Source organism: Magnolia sinica, chromosome 9 (assembly GCF_029962835.1).
Source record: "Magnolia sinica isolate HGM2019 chromosome 9, MsV1, whole genome shotgun sequence".
In the NCBI taxonomy this organism is placed as follows: domain Eukaryota; kingdom Viridiplantae; phylum Streptophyta; class Magnoliopsida; order Magnoliales; family Magnoliaceae; genus Magnolia; species Magnolia sinica.
In genome coordinates, this window is record NC_080581.1 from 35906180 (window position 1) to 35929052 (window position 22873).

At 38.3% G+C, this 22873-nt stretch overlaps 1 protein-coding gene across 1 annotated transcript; it reads left to right on the forward strand.

Annotated features, from left to right (window-relative positions):
- The first annotated feature begins 813 nt into the window (after positions 1 to 813).
- LOC131254850 (glycerol kinase) lies at positions 814 to 5747 on the forward strand. Its single transcript, XM_058255550.1, has 4 exons — positions 814 to 1034; positions 1142 to 1363; positions 2758 to 3751; positions 5362 to 5747. Exons 1-4 carry the CDS (start codon positions 901 to 903, stop codon positions 5599 to 5601), a joined length of 1590 nt encoding a protein of 529 aa, XP_058111533.1. The 5' UTR covers positions 814 to 900; the 3' UTR covers positions 5602 to 5747.
- The last annotated feature ends 17126 nt before the right edge of the window (positions 5748 to 22873 follow it).

The window sequence follows — 22873 nt, forward strand, 5'->3', positions numbered from 1 at the left end:
AGCTAAAATGTTCGTGAAAGAACAAATTCTTAAATTTATAAATATAAGTTAATTATTATAAGGCACAATGAATCCAATCAAAATGGCTAACCATTACTCTTTCACAAATCACCTGAACACTGAACACTACACTACGTAAAATTGATGTTTTAAAGGATAGTTAAATCTTGTGTCCGGCGTATAATCGGTCCATTTCAATGCTAGGAATACAAACACTTCAATTAGAACTTGAGTCAAATAAATTCTACCACTTAACACATTATCTCTCTCTCTCTCTCTCTCTCTCTCTCTCACACACATATATAAGGCTGAATACATGCCCTGGTTCACAAGTGTACCTTTACGTATGATTGAATTAGCAGCAATAAGGCATAGTAAAGATAAATGGTGGCACATTTTGCGTGGCCGCATATATGCAACACAAAATCTAAATATTGGCTTGGCAAATGCAGCACCTTTTAGGAATTTTGTAAATTCGAGGCATATTAACACACGTGGCATAATTGCACGTGCGTGACATAATGAAAGAGGGATAGGGGAACATTGGCACACACGTGGGAGCTATTCGAGTTAAACGGCACATGTATTTACCTATTGATAAATCTATTTTTCTTTGATAGTTAGGAAATGAGTATCTAATTCAAACGCAACTATTAAAGACTTCGGAACCATCGAATTGTGTGAAACGATCGGAGGGTTTATGATGATTACGACGTTTCCACGATTTAAGAAGGTGTGAGAGAGTGTATAAAAGGTCGTAGTCTGCCAGAGTATATAATATAATGCTTTTTCCTCCTTTGAAAACATCTCCCCCTCCCAGGTCCGCACTCTGCTCTATTTCACGCTTTGTTCTCTCGCGCTGGGATTAGAGAGAGAGAGAGAGAGAGAGAGAGAGAGAGAATGTCAAATGGGGAGGGTTTCATCGGGTCGATCGATCAAGGAACGACGAGCACCAGATTTATCATCTACGATCGAAGTTCTCGAGTCGTTGGCTCTCATCAGGTTGAATTCACACAGTACTATCCCGAAGCAGGGTAAGATCTTTGATCTATTTCTCTCTCTTTCTAATTTCCATCTTCAATCTGTTGATTTTGATTCGGGTTTTTTCTCCTTTTTTGGAATTTGTTTCTTGTTTGTTTAGATGGGTAGAGCACGATCCAATCGAAATTCTCGAGAGCGTTCGAGTTTGCATTATGAAGGCTATCGATAAGGCGACTGCGAGCGGGCACAACGTTGATGGAGGATTGAAGGCTATTGGTCTTACTAATCAGAGAGAGACTATAGTGCTTTGGAGCAAATCTACTGGTTTGCCTCTTTATAATGCTATCGTTTGGATGGATGTTAGAACGAGTTCCATTTGCAGGTTTTGTTTCTCTCTCTCTCTCTCTCTCTCTCTCTCTCTCTCTCTCTCTGTTGATTTCTGCGAACTTTTTCGTTTCGTGTTTTCTTCGCTTCATGGATTTCTCTCTGTTGATTTCTGCGAACTTTTTGTTTCGTGTTTTCTTCGCTTCATGGATTTCTCTCTGTTGATTTCTGCGAACTTTTTGTTTCGTGTTTTCTTCGCTTCATGGATTTTGTGAATTTTAGCAACACCTGTACCATGTATTGATTTTCTGATTTTGAGTAACACCTGTTTTTATTATTTTGAAATACATGGGTTTTGTGATTTGAAGCAATAGCCATGTTAAAAATCGATTTCGTAGAATTAAAGAAATGCCCATGTCTTGGATTTGGTATTTTCTTAGAATTTAAGCAATACCCATATTATGGATTTTGCAATTTCAAGCAATACTCATGTTATATATTGATTTTGTGATTTTGACTAATACACATGTCATGGATTTGTGAGATGAAGCAATATCCATATCATAGATTTTTGTTAATCATAAACAACACTTGTGTGATTTTAATCAATGTCCATATCATACATGAATTTTCTAATCTTCAGCAATAACCATGTCATACATGGATACTGTGATATATACAAATATGCAGGCTCTGAATTATGTGATATGAAGCAATAACCATGTTGTATATGGATTTTCATTGTAAGCAATGCCCATGTCACCTGATTTTGTGATTTCAATATGAGCTGCTTTCCACCATAGATCAGAACAGAGTGGGATCCTGTTTTAACCATATTTAGTCACTAACCTTTGGGGTTTTGCGTCATTTGCATTTCCTTGCCTGTTGCCTGCATTTTGCGGTAGTGTTTCTTGCTTTCCAGCCTCATTGAATGTTGTTTTCCACTTTTTCTGGTATGGCTCTGGTCAAACCATATTTTTATCTGCCAAATATATTTATATATGTAAATAAGAAATTACGAAATGTTTAGCAATATCCATCAAGCAGACCTCATATCGCTGGGACAGATATCAAGATGATGCCTGCCTGCCTGCCATGAATTTGCAACATTAAGCAATATCAATGCCATACATGGATTTTGAGATTTTAGCAATATCCATGTCAAGGATTTTGTGATGCTAATAAATACTCCTATATCATATCTGAATTTTGTAGTTTTAACCAATACCCATGCCACACATGGATTTTGTGATTTTTAGCAATGCTTATGGCCTAAAAGATTTCGAAATTCCAGGAATACAATTCGTAATTTCAAGCTCTACCCATTTCATAGATTTTTTTTAATTTATTTATTATTATTATTATTTTAAAATGTGATTTGCATGTATCACAATCCCATGGATTTTGTTGTTTTAAGCAATCTCCTCATCCTGTATTTGATGATTGATGTAGGAGGTTGGAGAAGGATTTATCAGGGGGAAGGACCCATTTTGTAGAAACGTGTGGCTTGCCTATCAGTACTTATTTTAGTGCCCTTAAGCTGTTATGGTTGCTAGAATCGGTTGATGGTATTAAAGAAGCTGTGGAATCAGGGGATGTTCTGTTTGGTACTGTAGATACATGGTTGATTTGGAATCTAACTGGAGGTTGTGGCTGTGAAGATGAAAATAAAAATATGGTGACTGGACTGCATGTTACAGATTGCTCCAATGCATCTAGAACTATGCTAATGAATCTCAAAACCCTTGACTGGGATAAATCCACATTAGATGCCTTAGGAATACCCATTAAAATTTTGCCTAAGATCATTAGTAATTCGGAGGTTATTGGCAAGATCACGAGTGGGTGGCCGATTGCAGGTGTCCCAATCGCCGGTTGCCTTGGCGATCAACATGCTGCGATGCTTGGGCAGGCATGTCGGAAGGGTGAGGCCAAGAGCACTTATGGGACGGGTGCATTTATACTACTCAATACTGGCGATGAGCCTGTGAAGTCCACACATGGGTTGCTTACCACCATTGCATACAAGCTCGGTCCCAATGCCCCGACGAATTATGCTTTGGAAGGGTCAATTGCTATAGCTGGCGCAGCTGTTCAATGGCTGAGGGATAGTCTTGGAATAATTTCTTCTGCGAGCGAGATCGAGCACTTGGCGGAGACAGTTGAGAATACAGGTGGGGTATATTTTGTGCCAGCTTTTAATGGGTTGTTTGCACCGTGGTGGCGTGATGATGCACGTGGAGTTTGTCTAGGGATTACGCGGTTTACGGAAAAAGGTCACATTGCACGTGCGGTGCTTGAGAGCATGTGTTTTCAGGTGAATGATGTGATTGAGTCAATGCAGAAGGACTCAGGGGTTAATCGGAATTCTGAAGCTGAGAAGAAAGAGTTCTTGCTGAGGGTAGATGGGGGTGCCACAGTGAACAACCTTTTGATGCAGATACAGGTGAGGTTTTCCTTCTTCTGCATGAAATTTGTTGGGTCTTATTTGCTTTGGATTTGATACACTCAATTATGAAATATTGTCCTTCTTGCTAATAACTTTACGCTATTGTTTCCATCTTACATTTTCGTAAGCTTTGAGACTGCTTTTAGGGCCAGTTTGGGTAACCGCATTAAAACGTATTACGGTGGATGGGATTTGCTAATCCCTGATGTGACAGACGGACTTATGTTTGGATGGCGTCCGTCTCTGCACGATTTAAGATGTACTGACACGTGCGATGGAGTCGGTGGAATTTTGAAATCCCACCGAGATACGCCTCTCTCGTTCAATCCCTCGATCCGCACCCCTCCTTCCCATATCCCTCCTCGTCGGTTTCTACTTCTTCATCTGAGGCTGAAACAATCTGTCCATCGATCCTCTGTGAATGATCGCGAGAACTGTCCAAACCCAACTGAGAACTAGAATAACCTTGCTCTATTTCTCTTATGATCCTTTCAATGGTTTCAGAGGCTCCCTTGTCGACTTCTTCTCCATCTCCTTCTACTCGAGTGTTCATTCTCCCATTTCAGTTCCGGGTCAACTGAAACAGAACCTGAAGAGAGATTTTCTACTGGAACCTCACGTTCTGGGATGTGGGTACTGCTTGGAATCCCATCTTCAGATTCTTCATTTCGAGCATTTGCACTCTGATTGACAATTGGGATCCCACTAGAGCTTTCCAAAATCTCCTTATTCGTCTCCGGATCTTCTGAATCCGCAACAAGAGGCTGTGCCTCCTTATCTAAATTCGATTCTATAGGTTTGTTATCAATAAAATTAGCAGTTTGCATTTCATACCTGCCATGTTCATCGTCTCCGGTTTCAGGCTCTGGCTCACTTGGTTTCACTCCCGAATCGATCAAGGCAAGTTCTGACTTTGAATCCGCTGCTTCTTCATTGACAGAGCTCACTTGATTGGACCCACCATCCAAACAACCTGTTTCAGATAACCCGTGGGATGGTTGCAATCCCACAAAACCCAAACAGGCCCCAGCTACGCATGGGATAAAGTAGTACACCATAAGCAACCGACAATTCGCTGCGCGTCATAAATGCATCCATCTTGGTAATTCCATCCCATGTAATCCGACGTATTTCACGCGTCCAAACAGGGCCTTATTGTCTTGGGTGTTATAGCTTTTAGCATAGTTTTGTACTCTTCTGGAACTTTGGCAATGCTGAAGTTTACCAAATAGGTTGATTGGGTAGTGTTTTATTCTCTTTTTCAAATAAATGAACTCTCCTCCGGAACTTTGGCAACGGTGAAGTTTTTTTTTTTTTTTTTTTCCTTCAAAATTTAGTTTTTGAAATCTAACTTAACAGTTAGATGTGTTTTATTCCACCATTTATTGCGGTAATTTTTTTTAGGCATCCACCAATGGAATTCCACCATTTATTGCGATCATTTTTTTTTACCCCTTTCTAGTCTAGTAAAACTGCAAAATGATTTTATCACTGTAATCCTAGGATTTGGGATTTTTGCAGTATTTCTCTGAATCAACCAACTCATTGGAGGATTCCTACCATATAACACGTGAACTTCAGTTAATGATTGTGTTACTGATTGGCAGGCGAACTTATTGGGTAGTCCTGTGGTCAGGCCAGCCGACATAGAGACAACCGCCCTCGGAGCTGCATATGCTGCTGGATTGGCTTGTGGATTTTGGACAGTAGATGAGATTTTTGCACAGAAGACTGAAAAAAGTGCCATTTTCCAGCCCAAAATGGCTGAGGAGCAGCGAAAAAAGAAGTCGGATTCATGGTGCAAGGCCGTGTCTAGAACTTTCGATTTGGCTGACCTATCCATCTAGAATTGCATCCTATCTTCTTTCTTTTAAAATGCTGTTTCCATTATTTTTCTTTTTAATAAGAAATTGCTTGTGTAGTCTTTTTTTCATGGAAGACTTTCTCCTTGCTTTAGTAGATTGTCATCGAAATGAAAATGATGTTATTTCTAGCTTTTGGGGTCTTCTGCTTAGATTTGTGTTGTTTAACTTTGAAAAATTGTGCTTGTATTGGTTAGGACCATTTCCGTTTGATTATATTTAACTATACTGGGAAGAATGGGTTTTGCATAAATTTCTTTAGGTTCTGTTTGGATGAGGTGTTTTTGAGTCTCATTTCTGCTCAATCAGGACTTTGGCAATTCCCAAACCTAGCATCAAGCATCAGCCAGCCTTCGCTTGTCTGTTTGCAGCAAATAGGTGAGTTCCCCAAAATGTATACTGTTCCTATTTAATTTTGGTGGGGCTTTCTTTGTGAACTAACAACCGAAAGCTGATACAGAAGATGTTGACCCAGTTAAGTATTTACCGTATTGAAGTAAAGACTTTCAGACATGCCCTCGTCTAAACCAATGATAGCTAAGGCCCTGTTTGGGATCAAGGAAATGAGAATGTGGATTTGATAAATTCATGGATTTGACTAGAGCTAGACACAAGTCAAGCCAGCTTGAAAGCTCGGCTTGGATTGATTTGAAAAAGCTTGGCTTGGATTGGTTCGATTAGAAGTTCAAACCAAACCAAGCTTTGGAGTTAAGATTGTTTTTAGAAAAAAACAAACCAAGCTCAAACCAGGACAGTACTGGCTAGGCTCGGCTCGAAGTTCAGCTTGATTCAACTTAGTTTGATTTGGCTCATATGTTGTATGCACATTGTTTCCCAGTGTGATCCACTTGAGCTTTGGATATGATTCAATTTCAGGATGGATAACACATACATGATGGTGTGGATGATATATAAGAATGCACACTGTTTTCTATGGCTTGGTCCACTTGAGCTTGGGATATGATTCAATTTTGGATCATGTCTTAAAATGATATATAAAAACAGATGAGCTGGTGTGGATAATACATATACATGACGGTTACATGACGTCGGTGGGCCCATAAAATTTACTCACCGGGACTGAAGTGGTATTTGAATTGGCTAGTGACCTCAACACATAGCTAGTGTAGCTAGTGTCAAAGCTCTACTGCCCACACCAAGATGTATGTTTTATTTTAGAGTTTATCTTTGGGAAATTGGCCATACTAACGTTGATGTATGATCAAATTCCCTAAAGAGATTCAACCTTTCAAATATTCCGTAGGTAGACTTTTGACATGCTTTCAAAAATTACTCGGACCAAAATGCCCTTGTCTTTGTTTCAGTAGTTGTACGTTTTTTTTTTTAAATAATAAGTAACATCATATTTAATACCAAGAAATTGATGTGTACGGAACCCTTTTTTTGCATGTGGGCAATGACCAACCTCATGGGGCCCACATTGCCCATCCTTTTTGCCGTGTCATTTTAGGGCTAGGGCCCAAATATCAGCCTAATCTAGAGCTTGTGTGGGTCACTTAATAGAAAATAATGGTGATAATGAAACCTACTGTTGAAACTTTCCAGGCTCACTGTAATGTTTGTTAGAAGTGGATATTGCCAAGTCAGGACTTTTTGGGCCCACGACAAGCTGACTGACAAGGTGGACGGAACGGATCACCTCATTGTGGGCCTTAGACTATTGTACTAATAGGTATCCTTTCATTTGGTAGTAAAGGAAGTGAATATGTAACAACCGCGACCCATATAACCTGAGAACCACAACCCATATAACATGATAACTACGACCCATGACAACCACGACCCATATAACATAACAACCACGACGCATGACAACTACGACCTTTACCATATTACAACCACGACCCGGGTATGGGTCGTGGTTGCCATGAGGTAAGGGTCGTGGTTGTCACGAGGTAAGTCGTGGTTGTCATGCTATACGGGTCGTAATATTCATTTTATAGGCCTTGACAAGGACCAACTAGTGGGGCTTACATTGATGTATGTGAATAATCAATACCGCCCATCATTTTTGCCGTGTCATTTTAGGGCCAGGTTCCAAATATCAGCTTGATCCAGAGCTTGTGTGGGCTACGTAATAGAAAATAATGGTGACAATGGCACACACTATTGATATTTGAGCCCACACGAGCTCTGGATCAGGCTAATATTTGGGTCCTAGTCCTAAAATGACATGACAAAAAGGATGGGCGGCATGGATTATTCACATACATCAATGTAGGCCTCACTAGATGGTTATCGCCAATGCCTATAAAATGAAAACTACGACTCATATAGTATGACAACCACAACCCTTACCTCATGACAATACGACCCTTACCTCATGAAAACCATAACCCATATAACATGGCAACCACGACCCATACTCGGGTCATGGTTGTAATGCGGTAAGGGTCGTGGTTGTAATGTGGTAAGGGTCATAATTGTTATGGGTTGTGGTTGTCATGTTATATAGGTCGTAGTTGTCATGTTATATGAGTTGTGGTTGTCATGAGGTCGTAGTTATTATGTTATAGAGGTCATAGTTCTCATGTTATATGGGTCGTGATTGTTACATGTTCACTTACCACATATAACATGAGAACCACGACCCATATAACATGATAACTACGACCCATGACAACTAAGACCCATGACAACCACGACCTATATAAATGACAACCACGACCTATGACAAGTACGACCCTTACCACATTACAACCACGACCCTTACCGCATTACAACCACGACCTGGGTATGGGTCATGGTTGTCATGTTATATGGGTCGTGGTTGTCATGAGGAAAGGGTCGTGGTTGTCATGAGGTAAGGGTCGTGGTTGTTATGCTATACGGGTCGTAAGGTCGTGGTTGTCATGTTATATAGGTCGTAGTTTTCATGAGGAAAGGGTCATGGTTGTCATGAGGTAAGGGTTGTGGTTGTTATGCTATATGGGTCGTAGTCTTCATTTTATAGGCCTTAGCAAGGACCAACTAGTGGGGCCTACATTGATGTATGTGAATAATCCATGCCGCCCATCCTTTTTGTCGTGTCATTTTAGGGCGAGGACCTAAATATCATCCTGATCCAAAGCTCGTGTGGGCTCAAATATCAACAGTGGGTGCCATTGTCACCATTATTTTTTATTATATGGCCCACACGAGCTCTGGATCAAGCTGATATTTGTAACCTAGACCTAAAATGATACGACAAAAAGGATGAGTAGCATGAATTATTCACATACATTAATGTAGGCTCTACTAAGTGGTCCTTGTCAAGGCCTATAAAATGAAGACTACGACCCGTATAGCATGACAAACATGACCCTTACCTCATGACAACCACGACCCTTTCCTCATGAAAACCATGACCTATATAACATGGCAACCAGACCAATACCTGGGTCGTGGTTGTAATGTGGTAAGGGTTGTAGTTGTCATTGGTCGTGGTTGTCATGTTATATGGGTCGTAGTTATAATGTTATATGGGTAGTGGTTCTCATGTTACATGGGTCGCGGTTGTTACATGTTCACTTACCACATTTAACATGAGAACTACGACCCATATAACTTGATAACCACGACTCATGACAAGGTCAATACGGCCAATTTCCCTTCATCTTTATATAAAAATAGTTCATATTATGTATATTAATAAAAGAAAGAAAGAAAGAAAGAAAAAAATGAGCTGACCCACTCCTCTTCGAACTTGGCTCAACTTGGTTCAGCTCAGCAGGTGTCACATAAACAAGCCAAACCAAGCTTGGGTCAAACTCGGTTTGGCACATGTACAACTCTATATTTAAACCATCCTAGAGTCCAAAATTCAAATGCTTAGATTTGGGATTGGTTACAACAATGCCAAAGCTTTTATGCTTTAAGGCAAGTTTTTCATTTCATGGATTTGCAAAGTTTTTAATTTTTTGGGGGATTTGGAATTGACCCAAATCCATATATTTATAATGTTATGGATTTAAGAAATCCATAAATTTGAGAAATCTTTAGAAAAAGAAAAAGAAAAAGATCATAAACAAGAGAGATTTGAAATATCTGCATTTCATAAAAATCCCGACCCCAAACAGCCCCTAAAATTGCCAACTGCCTTAAGTTTTACCCTCCGAATCCCACCATTCAAAGTATGGGTAATCTGGGATTGAGATTCTATTTTTACCAATTTGAAACTATTGTTATATACTTGTAATGTAGATTAGCCTTTAATATTAATCTATACTCAAAATGGTAATTAAAGTTTTGATTTCTGCAATGGAACTTATAGTAATAATATACATCATTCATATTTAAATTTACAACATGAAGTTGAATATAAGGCTATACCATGCCACCTACTTTATACAAATTGTATGAACTGTCATCCCAATGTGACTGCTGATTTGGTGGGCCATGGTTCAAAATTTTTAGTATTAGTCCAACTCAACCATCGAATTCTTCAGGACTTTTACCCATTCGAGGCAGACTATTCACTGTGTTAATATACCTTCTTTCAGGCCACCAGGTGAATGGTAGCCACTCTACTAACATGCCTTTTAGTATACACTACAAGAAAACCCACTTTTACCGACGAAAATTTTCGTCACTAAAAGTTAGTTTTTCGTAGGTAAAAGGTTTTATCGACGAAAATTTTCGTTGGTAAAAAACCGACGCAAAAGGTTTTTACCGACGAAAATTTCAATTGTTAGCAATGGCAGGACTTTTACCGACGAAAATTTTCGTCAGTAAAAAATAAGCAAAAAACTTTTACCGACGAAAATTTTCATAGGTAAAAATAATTACAAAACTTTTACCGACAAAAATTTTCGTAGGTAAAAATAATTACAAACCTTTTACCGACGAAAAGTTTCGTTGGTAAAAAATAAGTAAAAAACTTTTACCGACAAAAATTTTCGTAGGTAAAAATAATTACAAAACTTTTACTGACGAAATTTGTCGTCGGTAAAAAATAAGTAAAAAAAAATATTTACCAAACTTTTACCTACAAAAATTGTCGTAGGTAAAAGAGTCATTTTTTTTCACAAAATTCCTGATATACACCTGTTACAATAAATTTCACAGATATTCTTCTTAATATACACCTGTTATATAATATATTTCATCATATTCACATTCACATCCATCTAAACCCAAACTAGTAAATCCATCCAAACATAAATTACATTCATCCAAACACATCACATTCATTCATGCATAAATACATATAAGTTTAACATCATAAATAAAAATATAAAAAATCACAAAGTTGAAAACGAAGGTGGTAGGGCATCGGTGGGTAAGTGTGCAGCGAGAGCCTGAAACATCTTGGTCATCCGTCGCTCATGCTCCAGCCGCATCTCCTCCATCCTCCTCTCCTGCTCCTCCCTCTGTCCCACCTGCTCCTTCATCCTCCTTCTCTCCTGCTCCTCCCTCTGCGTCGTCAGCTCCTCCATCCTCCTCTCCTACTCCTCCCTCTGCCTCGCCAGCTCTTCCATCTTCCTCTCTTGCTCCTCCCTCTACCTCTCCAGCTGCTTACTCTACCTCTCCAGTTGCTCTTTGATGTCATGGATGACGACCCATAGCTGTTGAACCTCTCTCTCTGCAATATCAGATCGGTGTACGGCGTTGTTGCCAACAATGATGGATCGGCTGGAGGCAACTCTAGTGGGTACCATGAGCTTGACACCATGGCCAAGCCAATGCACATATCCCGTACGGGTGCTAAGCACCTGACTCAAAATCTCTGGCTCACTCCGCTGAGTACTATCGGGAGTGGGCTAACTGCGTAAGGTGTCCATCGCTGCATGTAATGAAAACATATGAATTTTCATAACAAATGACATTATTATAATTTAATGCAATTAAATTTTACAATGTAAGATTTTTTACCCAATTCTCGCTAGTTGTAGGATATACCCAAGGTCCCGTCGCCTGCCGACAGTGAGTCCCTCTATAGAGGTCTACTGGTCCGGGTTCCTGGCTAGTGACGGAATCTCGCTGCGCAATCGAAAGGACAATATAGTTAACATAAATGCATGGAAAGGATATATCAACTTATTAATTACCAGTAATTTCTTACCATGTCGTGACGAAGTCGTACAAATGACTTTGATCCAGCCACGTGGTTCACTTCTAACTTTTCCCTGTTGTCAGAATTTATTTTTCTCCTCTTCTGAACACATTATTCATAATACATTATTATTAATTGTGAATTTAATTATTATCTTAAGATATCATAAATATGTAAATATTACCTGAAAAGAATCGGACGAAAATCTATCGTAGAGTATTCGCTAGTCGTCATGGGTCACGTGCGGTGGTGCGGACTGTATGGCCTCCTTGTGGCTCACGCACCGCTTGTACCGCTTGTGAAAGTCACCGCAGTACTTCTTGAACCACTTCTTGACCATGTCATCAATGACATGAGAAATGTACGGAACACTCAAATCCAAGTCAAATTTATCATACAGTTTCATAAATGATTAAGGCAAATAAATTTATTAAGAAAATAACTTAACCGTAAATGAACTTTTATAAAATAAATTTTAATTTACTAAAATTTACCTGAATGCGGTGACGGATGAGCTGCCGCACATCATCTGTCACGTCCGCCCAACGGGGGTGGTGGGAGGTATCAGAGATCGACACAAGACACCGACTTCCGACGTAAACAACCTGGCATTATTCCCAATAGGTTTAATGCAGTCCTGTGGAAACTCTACCGTCATCCTAGCCTCACGTGTAAGTCGCTCTAAAAGCAACCCACACATGTGTCCACTTCCTTGTCGGCTGGTCGACGATGCTGTTGCAAAAAAAAATATGTAAGTCTAAGCATAAACAGAAGTCATTAAAAGAAATATATGTGTAGACTTACATGAAGTGCTCGGTGTATGCGCGACCGAGGGATTAGATGCCTGCGATGCAACATGTGACGACGATGCTGATGCTGTCTCCGTCGCATCACAGGTAGAAGGGGTAGATCCAGTATGCGAATGATGTGGTCTCCCACTTGATGCCATCACTGAATATGTGCGAGCTACGAACTTATAAATTTAAACAATGTTAATACAAGTAGAATATAATAAAATATTATACAAGTAGTGTTAATGGTACAATGCATTTGTGCTTATGCTTAGAGAGATGATTAAAATATGATTAGACCATTACACTATAATGCAAGCAGAATATAATAAAACTGTAAACTTTAATCTATATTAACCCTTAGAAATTCGATTGCACATTTTCATTCTATATTAAATACACTTATTTCGTTGTAATACGAAACAACTTTGAGGTCAACTATCCAAAGTACTCCCTGCGTAAGTTATCGTACGCTTCAGAAGCATATGTCATGTTGCGTAAAGCACTCGACATTGTTACAGCTAACTTGGCAATCACAATAGGAGAAATCTAGTCTCTCGGGAGTCTATTTAGATATGCAAGTGAGTGTGCCGCATCTTCCATAGCAAGTTTCCTGTGGTTATATACCTCCATCAGCTCCAGAATTTGTTTGAGATGGTGTAATCTTTCTTTTGAGTCGTTGTCGATATATTCCGCCGCACACTCATCAACTAGACCGGGTATCTCTTTGGCCCTACCAGAAGAATATAGGACTAGAAAGTCCATTTGTAACAATTGATCAAGTATGCTGCGTGCTTCCGCTACGCTCCGGTCTGAGGAGGACATGATCATAAATTGACTCAACTGCAAATGTGGATTATAAATAAGTCAATTAAAGGAATAAATCTTGACTTGTAATTTTCACGTATACATGGAATACATAAATTATTCGAATTGAAAATTGACATGTAAATCATGTGTACATTTAATAATCGTCGTCTGTATCACTATCGCTGATCAGTATTTCCTCTTCATCGTCCATAACGTCGTCATCAATGAAACCACTATCAGCTCTAATAATGTCATGTATTATTAAGGCATCAACATGATCAGGTGACACATCATCTCTGTCCAATTGCACCACATTAATATCAACACTTGAATCAGTCCCTGTATCCCTTTATGGCATGTCTTCTTGATATGCTTGTTCAACCCTAGACGTTTCATTTCCCCCATCCTCGTTATCTTCAACTTCTGGTATGGGAACGTCAAATACGTTCTTGGGCTTTATTTTCTGCACCACATGCCAAGAGCTGCCTAAGTTGGTATCAGTGAGGTAAAATACTTGTTTGGCTTGGCCCGCGAGGACAAATGGTTGTCCTTAAACCACTTAAGAGATAAATTTATGCTCATAAAGTAATTGTCAGTCTGTATTCCTAACTTCTTATTTCCAATGTCCCACTAATTACATTTAAATAAGTACACCCGCTTTCTTATACAATAACTCAGCTTAATAATATCTATCAAAACGCCATAAAAGTCTATTTCTACCTCCTCTTGCGTTCCCTTCACAACCACCCCACTATTTTGTGTGGTCCTATACTTCTCAAGTTCTTCGGTGTTAAACCGAATCCCATTTATAATGCAGCCTGTATATCTAGATACATGTCTATCAGGGCCACACGCCAGTGAGTATAGTGTATTAGACGCATCCGTAGAGTTGCTAGTGTGCAACGTCTTCATCTATTATCATGTACAAAATGTAATTGTTTAGGGATTTTCTTAGGTTCAAATAATATGCAATACAACGAAAATTCTAAGTGTGGTGAGATACAATGTGAAATCTTACACGTTTTGTGAACTATTTTGGAAACTGATCCTGATGCATCGATCATAATTTGTCGAGAATTGGGACTTCATCTAGTTGATATGTTCGCTACACATAAATGACACATCATCAGCAAGAAACATTAAGATCATCGTATGTAGAGAAAACAATAATCGATGGAAGACTTACTCTAAGTACGACTCTATTTCTTCATAATTATGTAACACATACCACCGTGCCTTTGCTAGTTTTCAAAGGTCCATATCTTGAAACGTCTAGGATCCTAAAGGACGAACGTTATGTGCGAATACAGATATGAGTCCTTATTCATGCTCCTGCCCTTCATCGACATTCCAATCTTCTTGGTTGAATCTAGTCTCTATGCCACGAAGATACATGGAGCAAAATGTCAGGCACTCATTATCAATGTATGCTTTAACAATTGATCCCTCTGGTCATGCCTTATTCCTCACAATCATTTTAGTATGTGAAGGTATCTGTATACAAAATCACTATGTTATACATATGAAAACATGGATATATGTAGTTTATAGAATGAATAAAAATTTACTATTATAGGTTGTACCACCTTTCAATCGGATACATCCAACGTTATTGTACTGGGCTTGCAAGCTTCACCTCGTGCAGTAAGTGAATTGCTACGTGTACCATGACCATGATGAAGCTGTCCATTTCCTATGGACAACATTGGAGTGGCCTAGCCATTTAGTCAGGCCGTGTTTATATATTTACTCGAAATTAATGGAGCAGACCCAGATGTGAGTTAGAGCTATTCGGATGTTGAGCGGGGGTCCCTATAAGGTGAAAACCGCTGTTATGACCATGATGAAGCAGTCCATTTCCTATGGACAACATTAGAGTGGCCTGACCATTTGGATAGGCTGTGTTTATATCTGTATTTGCAGGGACCATACCCTTAACCTAAACCACACCCTAAACCTAGAAACTAAACCTAAACCTTAATCTAAACTTATAACTTAAACCTATAACATATAACCTATAACCTATAACCTAAACCCAAACCCAAACCTAAACCTTAACCTAAACCTAAAACCTAAAACCTAAAACCTAAACCTTAAACCTAAATGTATTCTCAAATCCCTAAACCTAAACCTACACCTAATCCTAATATCAAATCCCTGAACCTAAACCTACACCTAATCCTAATCTCAACTCCCTAACGTAAGCCTAAACCTAAACCCGATCTCGAACCCGATTTCCTAAACCTAAACCTTAACCTATTCTCAATTCCCTAAAGCTATAACCTATAACCTATAACCTAAACCTAAACCTATAACTTAAACCTAAACTTATAACCTTAACCTAAACCAAACCTATAACCTAAACCTTAACCTATATATAACCTATAACCTATAACCTATAACCTATAACCTAATCTTAACTTAAACCTAAAACCTAAATCCAAACTTATAACATAAACCTATAACCTAAAACCCAAACCTAAACATAAAACCTAAATGTATTCTCAAATCCCTAAACCTAAACTTACACCTAATCCTAATCTCAACTCCCTAACCTAAACCTAAACCTAAACTTGAAAACCCAAACCCAAACTTAAACCCGATCCCGAACCTGAACCTGATTGATGTAATAATGTATAGCCCAATCACATGACAACAAACAAAAAAAACTTGCTTTGTTGGCAAGCATACTCGAACTCAAGCATCATAAGAAAATCTTGTGTGGATGAATTTGATGTGGATAAGATTGTTTGTGTTTGGATGGATGTAGTTTATGTTTGGATGAATGTAGTTTATGTTTGGATGGATTTACGTAGTTTGGGTTTAGATGGATATCAATGTGAATATGATGAAATATATTATATAACAGGTGTACATCAGGAAGAATATGATGAATTATATTGTAGCAGGTGTATATCAGGAATTTTGAGTTGGAATAGTGAAAAAAGACTTTTACCTACGAAATATTTCGTAAGTAAAAATTGTGGAAATATAACACTTTTACCGACAAAAAGTTTCGTTGGTAAAAGTTTTTGTGCGCTTTTTACCAACGAAAAGGTTTGTCGGTAAAACTCAGCGTGAAAATATTTTATCTGAAAAATATAAGATTTTTACCGACGAACATTTTCGTCGGTAAAAATATTAATCCTGACGGTTTTAATTCGTCGGTAAAACTCAGGGTGAAATAATACTTTTACCAACGAAAATGTGTCGGGAAAAGTCTTACTGCGAACTTTTCAAAACAGTGGGACAGTTTTATTTCTTAAAAATTATTATATTTTTACCGACGTAACTTTTCGTCGGTAAAAACGTTATTCCCAATGGTTTTAGTTCGTCGGCAAAACTCAGGGCGAAAATATAACACTTTTACCGACGAAAATGTTCGTCGGTAAAACTCTTAGTGGAAAATTTTTTAAGTTAAAAATACAACACTTTTACTGACGAATATTTTCATTAGTAAAAATATTATTCCCGACGGTTTTTGTTCGTCGGTAAAAGTCAGGGTGAAAGTCTTCTAACGTAAATACACCACTTTTGCCAATGAAATTTTTCATTGGTAAAAGTAGTTCTTTGGTTTTTACCGACGAAAATATTCATCGGTAAAACTCTTAGTGAAAAATTTTCACAACTAAAAATACCACTTTTTTTGTCGGTAAAAATATTATTCCCGACGGTTTGGGTTCGTCGGTAAAAGTCATGGCGAAAATTTTCTAACTTGAATACACAACACTTTTGCCGACAAAACTTTTCGTCGATAAAAGTTGTTCGCTGGTTTTTACCGATGAAACTATTTGTCAGTAAAACTCTTAGTGGAAAATTTTCTAAGTTAAAAATACAACACTTTTACCGACTCCCGACGGTTTTGGTTCGTTGGTAAAATCAGGGTGAAAGAACTTAAATAAACTACACTTTTACCGATGAAAATTTTCATTGGTAAAAGTGGTTCCCTACTTTTTACCAATGAAAAGTTTCGTCGGTAAAACTCTTAGTGGGCAAATTTTCAAAATAGCGGGAAAATTACTTTTACCGACGAAAATTTTCGTTGGTAAAAAAATTATTTCCAACGAAAAAAAATGTCGGTAAAATTGCTATTTTACCGATGAAAAAAATTTCGTCAGTAAAATAGTACTTTTATTGATGCAATTTTTTTCGTTGGTAAAAATTTCATGCTAAAAACGCTATTTCTTGTAGTGATATTTTCTAGTCAACATGGTGGGCCACCAATTCAAATCGTTGTAACCCTTTACAATTGAAACATTTGAAACATGGGACACCAAATTTGAATTTGTGGAATGGGGATGGCATTCTTCCTTCCACAATACAAGCGTTTGTGGTTGATGGGCGCCCCAAAAGGCTGGATTTTGATGTGCAAGTGAAATTTTATAAAATAAAGAGATTCATCATCATCACCGTCTAAACCTTATACCAACTAATTGGGTCGGCTGCATGGATCATGTTCTGCCATTTCACTCTAAGGGCTATAATTTCCGTCCAACTGTCTCAAGAAAATGTCAGGCAATAATAATATTCTTTGTATTCTTAAATAGGAATAACCATTAAGTTGCAATCATGTTTCCTTAGACAATATGGAATGCTAAGGAAATTGCAAATCCATGCATCTCTACTACCAACATAGTTATGGCACTTTGTCTTTAGTTTCAAATGCCATAAGAAATTCCAAAGAACATAACCATGTTGCCTGGTGGGCCACATCGTGTCAGGCATGAAATGAGCTCCCATAAGTTTGGCTTTAAATTAATATTCTCACGGCTACAACCATTTTCTAGTTTTATTTAAACACTAGATGATGGCTCAGAAGCAACAAATAAACTAAGGTTGTCCATCACTCCCTCTCTTGTTCCTCCCTAAGGATATTGAACATCTCACCTATTTGATCAAGTTAGACATCGTCACCTTCCACTAATATCATGTAGAGGCCAAGCTCTATTTCAAAGATTGGACTTTCTTACTATGATTAGTTAGGATTATCTGAAATATATTTGCCTAGATTAGCCTTAGAGGGATGGGTTACTAACGATAATTCCAATTATTTTTGGTCATCCTATACCTCATATTTCTTAACCCAATTTGTTGGTATTACCATGACCAAAAAATGACACTTCTAAAATCTTCACTCTTTATCGAAGTGGTCTTCAATCAATAGTCTTCCTTTAGGATAATGGGCCCTTATCATGATCTCTCATTGGACCACTACTAACTAATATGGTCAAACAATTATTTTAGTTAGGCTGAATACTCAAAGAATTAAATGATAATAATCTAGTTCTCATACCCAACTTATCTTCGGATAAAATGCTCATTCCATTCATCATATTAGAAAATATGTAGAGATGGTAATGAATTTGTTGTATTAAATCAAGCAAGATACAGGACCTGTTGATGTCATCGACAGACTGTTCGATGTCAACTTCGATGGCATCGAACAGTACTCGATCCCATCAAGATTTTTCAGATTTTCTCCAACTGGTCACTGGACTATCAGTGCATTTTTTTCGATGCCATCGAAGGATATGTTCGATGCCATCGAACATGGTTTAATGCAATCGAGAATTTTCGAGAAATCATGTTTTGTCACTGGATTATTGTGGTGTTATTTTGATGCTATCTATGTGGCTTTGATGCAATCAAATGATTAGTTTCGATGACATAGAAGTTCATTCGATGCCATTGAAAGTATTAATGCACTCATCTTTGCACCCTGGTTTTTGGATTTTACCCTGATGCTCTCAATGGCATTGAAGCCGCTTCGATGGTATCAAAGCATGATGTTTGATTGAATCGAAGGTCGGGTCGATACAATCGGAAGAGGTCCAAATATATCTAGTAAGAAACATCATTTTTGTCTGGATATTTCGATGGCATCGGGGAACCCTTTGATGGCATTGAAGGATTCTTCGATGGCATCGACAAAGCCGTTTTCTGCACATTTTTTTACCGTTAGAGCTTGAACTTTTTATAAAAGACAGTCGGTTCTTAGACATTTTAAATGAGTTTTTAGAGCAATAGAAGGTAAGATGTTTCTATATGCATATCCTTCATTCCTTGCTTCTATTCCATTGAGTTCTAAGCCATCTCCTTTGAGATTACAACTCTAATAAGGATTCTAACCTCAACATTGAAATGTACGTGAACTTCTCCATTTCCTAGATATTGGCCTTAAGCATTCTTGGTAAATCATTGTCTAACTCTTCTAAGAGACCCATCTAGTTGAATCCCATATGATAAACAACTACCCATTAGTTGTAGGAGATTCGACCCACTCCCATCACCTTGGTCATCTTAAAGACATATTAAATACAAGGAGATTGATCGTGGAGTTGAAGCCTTGGCGAAGCAATGACAACATGATCTGGGGAGTATAGGGGAGCTGATTGAAGCACGAGAGAGTAAAGATCAAGCAACCAAGAGGAGCTACAAAAGAGACTCAATTCAACAAGTAAGTGTCAAGTGGAAGGTCCGTTTTGTACTCATTCCTTGTACTGGTTAGAGTGCAAGTGTATGTGTCCTAAACTCACCTAAGTTCTTTCATAGGACCTTTGCTCTTTTGTAGGGCATAAATCCAGGTTCGGGATTAAGACCTTAGTCTGTGTGGCCTAAATCCAGGTTTGGGATTAGGACCTTGGCCTGTGTGGCCTAAATCTAGGTTCGGGATCAGGACTTTGGCCTGTGTGGTCTAAATTGTTGGATTCGGAATTAGGACCCTTGCTCTTTTGTAGGGCATAAATTATAGAGTCCTTGTGTAGGGATGTAAAGGTTTAAGGTAAATCTAATTTAAAATCTCCGATAGTGAAATCTAATACACACTAGGAGAGAGTGCATCTGTCGGGAGTGGAGTAGGCACATAACCGAACCACTATACATGATGGTGTTTGAGATTGTCATTTATGCTTATGTTTAATTAATCTTATGTTTTTGAATGCTTAATTATGTATGCATGATTAGATGAATGCCTAGGATTGATAGGTAGCATATTCTATACACACATGTTTACTATGCTATAGGCTAGTTGCTTAATTTGTTTATCTTGAGTAGCCTATTTGATTGGACCCTCTATTGGCTTGGAAGCCTTTAAATTTAAATTACCTTGTTTAGTTTAATTGTAAATTAGTTTAAGTTAGGCAATTAGGATTTTAATTGGCATAATTTTTAATTAGTCCTAATCACCTCCTATAGGACTTAATCTACATTCTATAGCTCCGCCATATTCCACACTTAAAGCATTGCGGCCCATTACTGCAATTTTAGAAAGTTTCTTCACAAGTTTACGTAGAGCTGTGTATTTGTGGGATTTGTTTCTGATTTTGATTGGGATTCTCCTAGAGAAAATATATTAGGGTGTAATCGAGATTGGGAGGTATCATTAGGGTTTTTAATTCGTTAAAGGGGTTTCAAGGGTTTAGCAAGGGTTTGATTTGAGGTTGTTCGAATTGGGTAAGCTATTTCTCTTTGTAATTGCTGCTTTCATAGTGATCATCTGTCGCTTTGTGCCATGATTTTTTCCCGTAAGGATTTTTCTATGTTAAATTCGTTGTGTTCTCTTGTTGTTTGGTTTGTGCAATTGGATTACTCTTATAGATTCATGGTATTAGTGATATCGTTGGGGCGCAGGCTTGGATATGTGAGAAAAAGTATCAATGGCTGGAAGTTTAAAGTATTGCATTGAGAAATACTTGGGTAAAAAGAATTTTGAGTTATGTAAGATTAATATGATTAGTCTATTAACTCAACAAGGGTTGGATGAAGCTCTTGAGGAGCGATGTGCGACTATGAATAATGATGATTAGAAGACTCTGGATAAGAAGGCTAAATCCTCAATTCATTTGTGTCTAACGAATGAGGTTCTCTACAATGTTATAAGGGAGAAGACCGCAAAAGATTTGTGGGTGAAGTTAGAGGACATCTATGTGAAGAAGTCCCTAAAAAATCGCCTACACTTAAAATTGCAGTTGTTCAACTTTAGGATAGTGGAGGGTGGAGATGTGGAGGCCCACATTAATAATTTCAACAAGTTGATCTGCAAATTACTAGACATGGAGGAAGTGGTCAAGGATGAAGATCAGGCATGTATTTTACCCAATTCACTTCCAGAATCTTACGAGTCTTTCAGGGACTCCTTATGCACCAGTAATACGTCCCTGAGTGTAGACACCATTATCTTGGCTAAAGGTGTACACCAGTTAAACTAAGTCGAGCTTGGCACAGCTCGACTCAGTTCAACCACTAATTGACCACAACTTGAACTCGGCTTGGCTCGGTCATCGAGCTTGACTGACCAGCTCGGTTCGGTTCGGTCAGCAACTCAGGCCAGTTCGAGCCAAGATCGAGCCTGTGCGGCATTTTCACAAACGCTTGGAGTGCACTTCCTATTTCTTACTGTATGTAAAATAGTAGCAGCTGTTTAAAGTTATTTCATCAAACAACTTGTAGGCAACATCAAAATCAAGAAAAATTGGTATTTGTTTCATATACATACCTTCCTTGCTACCAGCCGACACTTTGTTGAGTCATTTCAACAAACACTTGGTGAGCAACATCAATATCAAAGTAATCGAGTCACCTAACTAGTTCGATCCATGTTTGATTCGAGTTGGGGTTCGATCCGAGTCGAGTCGAGCTCGGGCAAGCTCAAACTTGGTTCTAAAATTTTTTGAGCTTAAAAACTCAGCTCGACTTGGCTTAAACTCAGTTTCGAACAGAGTCGAATCGAGCTTTTTTTAGTCCAGTCGAGTGAGCTAACTGAGCTAACTTAGTTCGTGTACAACCCTAATATCAACCCTTTAGGGAAAGGCTATGAGAAGGAAAAATGGTAGCATTGGGGCATCTACTGATGCACTGCTTACAAGAGGCCAGAACACCGAGCGAGATGCAAGATCTTCTCAGTCGAGATCCAAAAAAAAGGGCAAGGGCAAAGGCAAGTTAAAGTGTTAGAACTGTGGGATGACTGGACACATGAAGAAAGATTGCACAAATCCTAAATCGAAGAAAGAGAATTCTAAGGCTTCTTCCAGGGAGGCCAATACTGCCATATCTAAAGAAGGTACGAGTGAAGGTGGTGTCGTAATTTTGGGTAAGCTCTTTTTGTTTGTAATTTCTGCTTTTATAGTGATCATCTATCGTTTTGTGTCGTGGTTTTTTCCTGTAAGGGTTTTTCAACACACTACGCCAAAATCGTGAATTTACGACAGACCAAATCTGTCGTAAAACTAAATAAACAACGGATTTCGTCCATCGCTATTTACTGGGTCATTTTTTTATTTTCTAAGGATAAAATTCGTCATTTAATCTGCAATGGATAAGGTCAGTCGCATAGTAGCGACGGATAAGATCCGTCGCAAAAAATAAAAAATCCGTCGCTAAAATTCTTAGAAACCGTCGTCATAAAAATATTAGCGACGGATAAAGTCTGTCGTTAATATGAGGAGTGACGGACCTCAAATCCTTCGTCGACTTCCAATTTGTTCAGAAATTAGCGACGGATTTGGTCCATCGCTAAATTATTTGTGAATAAAAGAAAATATCACCAGATTTTTTATTATTATTATTTTTTTTTATTTCGAATCTTACACCTGATGGTTATTCA

Bases quoted from the DNA above. Each gene is read 5' to 3' on its own strand.
- LOC131254850 (XM_058255550.1), top strand. From the start codon at position 901: ATGTCAAATGGGGAGGGTTTCATCGGGTCGATCGATCAAGGAACGACG. The intron at 1,035-1,141 runs GTAAGATCTTTG...TTGTTTGTTTAG, and splicing joins CAGTACTATCCCGAAGCAGG to ATGGGTAGAGCACGATCCAA. The intron at 1,364-2,757 runs GTTTTGTTTCTC...TGATTGATGTAG, and splicing joins AGAACGAGTTCCATTTGCAG to GAGGTTGGAGAAGGATTTAT.